At 36.0% G+C, this 10,107-nt stretch overlaps 1 protein-coding gene across 1 annotated transcript in view; it reads right to left on the bottom strand.

The window, feature by feature from the left end:
- Positions 1-6,826: 6,826 nt before the first annotated feature.
- The window catches only part of LOC104465704 (glutaminase kidney isoform, mitochondrial-like), a gene marked incomplete at both ends in the record, with an annotated part of 15,758 nt that continues 12,477 nt past the window's right edge, over positions 6,827-10,107 (bottom strand). The window contains one exon of the mRNA XM_010078861.1: positions 6,827-6,885. Within this exon, the coding sequence (XP_010077163.1) occupies positions 6,827-6,885 (59 nt within the window). The remainder of the gene's footprint in view (positions 6,886-10,107) is intronic.

Raw genomic sequence — 10,107 nt, 5'->3', positions numbered from 1 at the left:
GAAGCTTTTAATTTTTTTAAATAGCCAGGTAAAATCTTTAGAGGAAGTTTAAAAAACAATGGAATCACAAACACAAGTGAAAACAATATATCTGGACAAGATGTTTTAATAAATTATTTTAGTATTAAAGATATTCTATTTAGGTAACAAAACTCCATTTAACATAGCTCAGACAATTCAAAACACTACTTGCACTGTGTCTAGTATGGGAATGGGGAAGGAAGTGGAAAAAAACTGAAGCTTTATATCAACCAGTATTTTACTTAATGAAATGTGCAAAGCCAGTCTCATTTCCCACTGTATGTGGATTAGGGTGTTGCAGATAATCTCTGAAGCCCATGCATCAGCTCATCTACAAGAGGATGTGCAGTCATACACGTATGATCACTAGCTGAAAGGAACACCACACTGTTTTGTCAGAATTATGTGCCAGTGGTTGCCTTATGCTTAAAGGCTAAAAACCTTAAAGACAATAATCTCTAGCTAATTTGCAATAAAATAAAAAAAAATTCATGATACATTTCATCAAAATGTTCCTGTATAATATACCAGAACACAAGTCTTAAAAATTTAACTCCAAATCTGTTCAATGAAAAATAATTAAAAGAAGAAATTACCAACTTCATTGAACTGTTGCAGTTGTCAAAATATTCCATAGATCCTAATGCTGTAAAATATGTAACAACATTTAAACCACAAAAACCTTTTCAACCTTTCAAATGCACAATGAACATCTTTTTCTGGGAAAGTGGGTCAGCATTAGTTATGGGATGCTGCATTGATAATTGTATGGTTAGACATGTATAATAAATTGAGACAAGTTCTTTTGTTAAAAAAAGAAAGAGGGAGAAAGGGATCATGCTTTCTTCAAAAATATAAATACATAATATTTCACTCTTTTTTTTCCCCAGTTGAAAAAAATTCCTAGCCCTTCAACAAAAAAATGGCTTTACTAGGAGCACACAAAATTGGTGGGTGAAAGACTCAATGCAAACTCCACATCAACCTGTTACAAAAAGGGTTTCTTTTTAAAATTTACGTCTCATATTTTGGGAAGAAAATCTTCTGTATACAAACTGAGATGATGCATTTTTAGTCCTTGAGGTTCCACACACTTGAATAGGTACTTTGTATCCAACACAAAAGCATTGTTACTGAAATTAGACTGCTCATTTACCTAAAATATTTGCCTAAGTAATTGTATGACTCAGACCTCAGTATGGATTTAACATAATGTGTAACTAAAACAGAACACTTTGCTTCCACACGCAAGATGATGATTAAAAACCATATTAGCTTCCCTCTTTCAGCAGCTGACAGAGGTATTCTGCTCCTCCTAAAAAGCTGAAGAGACACAGAGGCATCACACTTTCTACGATTAAAATCCAATTGCAAAGAAAATCCTAACATTAAGAATACCGAGCAACTTTTCCATAATAATTTAAACAAATATAAGAGTCAAGAAAACTTGTGTTCTTGCACAAGTACTTCTTATTTTTAGCTTGATTGTATAAGCTTATGAGGCCAGGGGCACTGCGACAATATTTCTTAAAAAACATTTTTATTTAAGTTCAGATGAATTCACCTGTCTAGGACATCAAAGGAAATGCTCCATGCACTAAATTCCACAAACACTTAGTACATTTACTGGAACATATGTTCATATACACACTTACTGTATGCATGCTTGTGTGTATATACATATGAAAAAACACTTCTAAATGAATACAAAAATAAATTGAGAATGTTAAGATTGAAGCAGTTTGATAGGCAGAAAATTCAAACCTGAAGACCGCTCAATACAATTTTGCAAACACTTAAAACCAAAATGGACACTACAGCTGCCAATCATAAATTTGAATTTTTTGACTGTGTCAGGTTTTAGTTATCTTCCCTTTTTTTTTTCCCCCCTTTTTAAAACAAGGTACTTTTATTATTTGTATTTCTACTAGAAAAATATAAGCATTTGCATAGGTTGCATGCCTACATGTACATAGGAAAGAAGAGACCCATGGATACTTACGAAAGCTTGCAACAACAAAATTAGGCAATATTTATTAGAAAAGTAGTTCATGTTAGCTACTTTTCATTGATCAACTTTCAGTGTTTATAGAATTAGACCACATAAGCTCTTACCATGTGCCTCTCATGAAAATAGTTTTTCAGTTTTGAATCTGAGCCAAGCTAATAAAAAACACCTGGATCATAAGAAGTTTATAATCTTCTAATAGAAGATTATTTAAAAAATAACTTCTGGAATTTTTGAATCCAAATTTATAACCAAACACTATACTGTGATGAAAACATCCAGAAAAAAAAATCATAACAATCAGAGTGCAAGAAAACATTGTTTACATTTGTGCATTTTACATTAACTTAACTATTAATGTCTCTATTTTAGTTTTCTGTACTTACACATGGTTTTAATTTTTTTTGTTAATCTGGGCCTGTTCTGTGAGAACTGGTGTCTTGACTGCTTAGCATGTCGTTTTCAGCTCTGAAATACTTGAGAGCACACTGTCACAGACAGCATTTGACCCACTAAGACCAATACTATTACTGTTTCGAATACATGTAAGAATTATTTTTGTGTCCTTCAGGTATTAAATACTTGCGTACGTGACCACTGTATACATGTCATTTCAAGTATCACTACTCCATTTTCTGTGTCAAATGGCAGCCAATACATTTGAGTTTATACAAAAAGCAAGTGCAGAATAATGTGAACATACATTCTATCCAAAATTAGTTACTACATGAAAATGAATAATCCAGGAAGAGAGGAAACCACCAAAATAAAGACAAGTATCTGGCAGAGAAGATCACAACACCGACACGTTTTAAAGTGGTATGTATGCACATCTACACATCAGTCTATCAGGAAGGATAACGAGTGGGTAGCATAGAGCAATTAAGCTAAATCTGTGCTATTTATTGTAACTATATTGTCAAATAAACCCAATAAACCATGCATTTTCCCCACCCCTCAAGTGTTAGACCAGAACTGTATAGGTTTCCTAATAACTGTATCCTGAAAGCAAACAGACCCTTGGCACAGCTGGACAGATTTTTCTAACACTCTTTGCCTCATTTATTTTATGACTTATCAGCATAGCTAGAAAGCTCTTAAGTATATCAGACACACTTCTTTATGTTTTGTACAAAAAAGAAAAGCTGTAATTGAAATGTTTCTTTCAGGGTCAGTGAGATCAGCATTTTCATGTTCTTGTACACCACATTTTTTGCAAGGACTATGAATATTGCTATGCACTGCTCCCCCCAACATGTCTAAATGCTTCCCACATTAATTCATCACCATAGAATACCTCCCTTCGCCAAGCATTCCAGTCTGTCGTCACTGTCTATGTAAGACTGCCCAGGGAAGCTGTGGATGCCCCATCCCTGGAGGTGTTCAAGGCCAGGCTGGATGAGGCTTTGAGCAACCTGGGCTAGTGGAGGGTGTCCCTGCCCATGGCAGGGGGGTTGGAACTACATGATCTTTAAGGTCCTTTCCAACCCAAACCAGTCTATGATTCTGCATGTGGTTGTCAGCACTTAGAGGATGTCTATACACTGTATTTGCCCAAACCTTTGCTGTTATTATACTAGGAAAGCTTTTATCTACAGATGAAATCTTAAAGCATACAGTAAAAATTACTTCAGATCAATCCCTTGTCCTCTGGTGAATCCTTCCACAGCTATCTATTGTCTTCTACGTATTTCACTCTGAACCCTTCCTCTGCATCTCATTTGCACCTTTAACGCCCTACCCTCCCCAGTCAGTACAGGCACATGGAAGTGGGCCACTGCTGACACAACCACAGGTATTCCTGGAGTTGACACACTCCGAGAAAAAACAACAGACCAAAGCATTAAAATCTACCCATACTACAGGCAATAAAGACTTTCCCCAGTCGATGTGATGTACAGAAAGCCGTGTGGTTACAGAGCACTGAATCTGTACCGAATCTGTACCGGAGCTGAATCATCTTTCCAGCACCTGGATTTCGTTTGAGACATGAAAGAATTTACCATTTTAGCTAATCTCACTTTTCCACAACTCCTGTAACTGCCACTACAATTTTATTTTGATAATATAATATATTTAAACTATTATAACTATGTAATTTATATAACCAGTAATAAGGGCAAATGGCCGTACTATTACAAACAAGGGAAAAGGTCCTTATGGTTTTTCAAAAATTTTGTTTCACTAAAACTGGCCCATAGGATGTCCTTTTGCTAAAGCATTTTTATTGTAGATACATGCTTTAAATTGCTGGAACAGTCTGTGGAGTGTAATGTCAGTACAGTTAGAACAGAGCTGTGAGTTAAGGCACCAAAACATAAATACATCGTAGTTCCAAGCACATGACAATAGGAGAATCATTTAAGCTGGTGAAAGTACGATGTAGTCATGCCTAAGTAAGCCAAACAAATGTAAGACTTAACATGCACATACACTTATAATATTTATTATTATGAATAGCAAGGACTAAACATAACATTAGAGTTCAGGTCTATGCTCTGTTCCAAGGTGCGTATGCCAAATTCTTAATGCCGTCAGAACTGGGTATATGATGCTAAGAACCCTTTTTCCCCTGAAAATGTTAATTTATTACAATTATGACAAAAAGATTACTCCAAGTTTCATCTCATATCCACAAGTAATCATAATTTACGTCACATTCTAAGGGCATTTGAGTGCAAGATCATGCATAGTAACAGCTGCTAAATTCAGTATGACGTACGAATAACTTTGAAAGACTTTCAGCAATTTCTCAGAGATAAAATAATGAATAACAAAGGAGGTAAAAGCATTCTTAACACTGAAATACAGCAACAACCTCTCCATAGATATCAACTTGCTATCGCTAGATAAACCTGTCATGCATGGTGACTTCGGCCATGTTTAGTAGTCCCTTAATTTTCGTGGACTCTAGTAGCCACACACAGTCTTCAAAATATGCAAGTAACACCTTAAATAAATAGAATAAATGCAAGGAACTGAAGGCAAAACATGGGTTAGTGAAGCCACCTTTTCCAGAAAAAAAGGTCTTAGATTAGATAAAATATAAGCGTGAATTACTTAAATCACTGAACAGTTAGTAGGAATATTGTTAAATTGCAGATTGTAAAGAAGTTATTTCACAAAAAACACAACTACTTTGTACCCGTGATGCTCTATGTAATTTTCTTCAGAATATGTTTAGTTTGATTAGTTATTCAAATGATAAATGGTATCTTAGTGTAAGCAGTACATAAAATAATCTACATTTTAATCACACTGGAAACAAATAATGGAGTGTGATAAGTATGATACGCATCCATTAGACGTGCAGCTACCACATGCAACAACATCAGTGCAATGCAGTACTCTTCATAAGAACATTACAGCAAAAAAAATAAATAAAAATAAAAAACACCCAGCAAAAACAATCCCCCAACTCTCTAACAAATGTCACAATTGCATGCAGTAAACAAATCCACATTATCTATTTAGAAGTACACCATTTATCAAGAACTATGTGCCTTTGGCAAGAGGCACATGCTTTTGTTTTGCTTTATCACCTGTAGGGCATGTTGTACCCTAGTACATTTTGACATTTCAGACAGATGTGTTAGGTCAGATTTTAAAATTCACTATTGTCCAAGTGAATTTCAATGATCAGTCAACCTTTAAAAAATATTAAATGTGAATAAATTTACCTGTCATATTTAAGGCCATTTTCTTTCACCTACAGCTATTAAAGATAAATGTCTTTAAGCAGGAGCTCTTACACCTTCTTTAAATATAAAATGACAGAATATCATGATCTAAGTAATTTTAAAATCAACAATTTGGAAATAGGAGATAGGAAACACAGTGTAGCTAATGGACTTTGACATAACCAAGACAAAGGCTGTAAACAAGATTTTTAGACTTCTGAAGTAACAGCAATAAGTTTTCTGCTTCAAAACTCCAGTGGACCGACATGCTCCCCACAATTCTAAGCAGGTACCCTTAAAAAAAATATAATTTTTTTGTACCGGTGGCTACCAAAAAAAAAAGGCAGAAAATACAAGTATCTGGCAAACATTAGCATTACACAGAATTTACACCATTCACAACTGCAAGAGATGTATACAGCTATTCTAAGGAAAAATAACATACAACTTTCCAAAAGTCACAAGATCACGAATTTAGGACATTAAGTCATTATTCAGCTGTGGTTTACTCAGCAAAATACAGGTAACTGTTTCCAAACACACATTTAAGAAAGCACATTTCACAGCCCAACAGAAACTATGTAACACAGAAGTTAAGCATAATTTAGTTGCACAGTCGTTAATAGTGGACAAATTTAGTATTAAGACTGACATGTCTGACTGTGGCTGCATTGCTCCTGTACAAAGAATAGGATCTCCCATTTCTGCTGCACAGCAAGAAATACTCTTGTAACTTTATGCTATATAAGAGCATTAGACACTGAGAAACATATTTCTGAGTGCCATAAATCATATTCCTGAGGACATACTCTTAGAATTTAACAAGTATGAAGCAATTCTCTCAAGAGAATATCAAATCAAGGGTTGTGAAGTTAAGGGTAATAAAATAAGGAAAGAGTCTTTCAGCTGCACTGTTACTTTTTAAAATTGCTAGTCTAATATTGCATTTGTTTGGAAGTGTTACTATTTCCAAAACACCAGAGCTTGTGGACCCGCTAGGAGTAAACTGCCATCAGATACTGCACACACAAAATGAAAACAGTTCATAATCTGCACAAGGCACTTTTTCTTCATTCTATTAAAATACTCTGAAAGAAACTAAAAACGAACTTTTTACCTTGATTAAAGATGTGACCACAATTGCTCCAGCATTCACCATAGGGTTATGAGGCTTGTCTGTGAAAGAAAGTTTTCAGTTACAAATATATCCCAAGACACATTCGTCAAACAAAACCAGTCAAGTGTTTAAGTGAAAAATTATCAGTATTTATGTATGACTTAAACCTATAATTATGGAATATAATCCTAAATTAAACCGTAATCCAACACTATGCACATTTTTTTGTAATTCTGAGCGAAGTATTTTACAGTTTAGAACCCAATCAGCCTAATGCTACTTAAACAGTCCAGTAGATTAATCAGTTTAGCATCATTTCTTTTCTTGAAAACTTTAAATCTTCTCCAGTGTTCTAAGATTTATTCAAAGCAACACTTGAAAGTGCAACAACCCCTAAGGGACAATCCAGTTTTTCTCCAAGTTACCAAGTCTCAGTGATTTTAAAAGTATTCAAAGAAGTCCTTTAAAATAAAAAAAAATCCAGTTCTTTGATTTCCTTATTGCTGTACATAAACAATAAATTCTGATTCTTTTTAAGAATCAGAGGTTTCTATTGGCAGCTGCTGAAATACAAATAACAATTTACTCATTCTCATTAGAATTTACCTTTGACTTGCATATACCTGCCACGCTTATGTTTTTCTTTTTATCACTAATCTCCATATTAAGAGTATTTTTGCATTCCCAGTCATTTTTGGCTGCTCACGTAAATTAATATTTTTTTTCTTCTTTTTCCAAAGCAGCTTTCCTGTCAGCTGTCTACTTCTCCCAAATACAAGGTTTCATTCATCAACCTCTACCTCCTACAGTCATTATTTATTTTTTTTAACTAACATTTTTGCTGTGCTTTCCAATTCAAATGTTGATTTTTGAGGGTTCTGTTGTCTGAAAATCTCAAACAATTCGCAATACATTAATATTGTGACAGGTTTGAATTCCTTTGATTTGCTGTTGCTTTGTTTATCTCCCAATTTGAGAAACTATTTATTTAAAAAACACACAAAGTGTTCACTATTTTTATACAAAATACACACACACACTAAAAAGAACTTGAGATGGTTGCTTTTTTGGAGCTTAGTCTGACATGCACAGTATACACACACATGCTTTACCATGAAAATTACACTGGTGATGGTCAGTGGCACTTTGCCATCTGTGACTATCAGATAACCTTCTAATCTCAAGTTCCTTTTAGCATATTTCAGAAAGTCAATATTAAAAGTAACTTTAAAAAAAAAATCAAGTTATTCTATTAGTGCCAAGGTAAGACCAATCGCTTCCATCCAAAAAAGTGAAGCTGCCCCAAAATATAAACTTTATGTCTATCCACTACTTTTAAAGTTGTTAGTGCCACTCTTTACCTCTCTGCAACAGACTCATGAATTGTTCTCACTTCATCTGACTGTAGTTAAGATCCACCTACATTAAACGTCCTGTTCTACTCGTGTGTCAATAATGCATGCAACCCAGGTCAAATATATGTGACTTCTGATTAAAACCAGATTCTGAGCAGGAAAAATGTATCATTTCCATAGCTTCCTAACTCCGTCCCTCCTTAGGGACCGAAAATCTGTACACCAGTGGAAGACGTTACAAATCAAATGACCATTCACAGCACCACACTGCTGGTCAGAAGGGACATCTGGAGGTCATCTCCTCCACCCTCCCACTCAAAGCAAGGCTATTGCCAAGGTTACATCAGGTCAGTCATGCCTTTATCTAGCTGAGTATTGAAAACATCCAAAGATGGCAAATCCTCTACCTCTCTTGGGACCCTGTTCCTCCTAGAGGACAAGTTGATCAAAACGTCCAACCTGTAATTCCCAAGCTGTAGTGTGCGGCCACTGGCCCTTGTTATGTCATCTGTCAATACCAAGAATTACACAAATCTTCATCTTTGCAATTGTTCTTCAAGAGTTTCAAGTGGCTCCCAGGGGAGCCCCTAACCTCCCCTTTCAACTGCTCCTTGGGAGTCCTGTGCCCTGGACCCCACAGCACTTTGGCAACCCTCCACAGGAGCCCTCTCCAGTTTTTCAATATTGTGCTTGAACTGGCAATCCCAACTCTGGACACATAGACCAACGCAGCACTGGCCTCACACATGATGAGAATACACCATCACCCTCACTTCTTACTCTAGCTACACCTCTCTTTTTTCCAGCTTCTTCTCATCAAGTAACATTCCAGTCCATAAACATGCTAACGACTTAATTATATACAACCCATTCTAAAAGTATTTTTATAAATATTTTGCCCTTGTTTCTTCTGGACATTTCTATGGTTTCAATTTGCCACACAGTATAAAGAAACAAAACATCCCAAACCCCATATTACATGTATATTTTAATAAAAAGTACATGTAACATTTATTTAGCATTCAGCAACTCAAAACCTTATTGATGTGGGAAGTCCACACAACGGAATATACCCTCAGAAATTCTACTGCATCTCCTTTCCTTGAAAATGTCACCACTTACCTTCAATGTCACAAGACATTCTTCATTACTTCTTCCTCTACTCTGAAGATTCCTGTCTCTCACCGCTTAACGTCTCAAACTACATGTACCAGCTCTGGCCACTTTACAACCAACACGCCACCATGTGCTGACCTCACATGAAGGATGGCAAGAACCTTCTGATGAAATGAAATATGGACTTTCCTGAATGTGCTTCTGAAATGAAGTTGTGTTTTGTTCCCCCCTTGACAAGTCAGCAAGGAACAATCATTGTGGGATCCCTAAAAGCTAAGGGGAGGTACAGCAGTCCAGCTTACCACACACTAACAAAAACTCTTCTGTGAGGGTGTTTCCTGCTGCTGCCTAACACCAGCACATCACAGAGCTGAGCAGGACACCTTCCATTAACCCAGTGCTGCCTCTTCTAAGCAGAATAAACCCCATCAGGGTATTCCAGGTGCCAGGAAAGCAATTTTCACTATTATCTGAATAGCACCAGATAATGGATCCAAACACTTCCCATACATAGATATCTGTAATTGACAGATAACCCCTCTATCTTGCCACAATAGCAGGCTTTTGAGAGAGGTGGTCGATGCCCCAAGCCTGTCAGTGTCTAAGAGGCATTTGGACAATGCCCTCATAACATGCTTTAACTTTTATTCAGCCCTGAAGTGGTCAGGCAGTTGGAGTAGATTATTGTTGTAGGTCCCTTCCAACTGAACTACTATATTCTATTCTACAGCGAAATACCTCTCAGATTCAGAACAGACTTAAGATACACTGGCCCTTTTTAATGGTCAGGATGTCTAAATAAAATCTCAC

The sequence above is a fragment of the Pterocles gutturalis genome, unplaced genomic scaffold, assembly GCF_000699245.1.
Source record: "Pterocles gutturalis isolate BGI_N339 unplaced genomic scaffold, ASM69924v1 scaffold21133, whole genome shotgun sequence".
NCBI classification, from domain to species: domain Eukaryota; kingdom Metazoa; phylum Chordata; class Aves; order Pterocliformes; family Pteroclidae; genus Pterocles; species Pterocles gutturalis.
The sequence above is the reverse complement of the archived record's forward strand: the minus strand, read 5'-3'. Positions and strand labels throughout refer to the sequence as shown.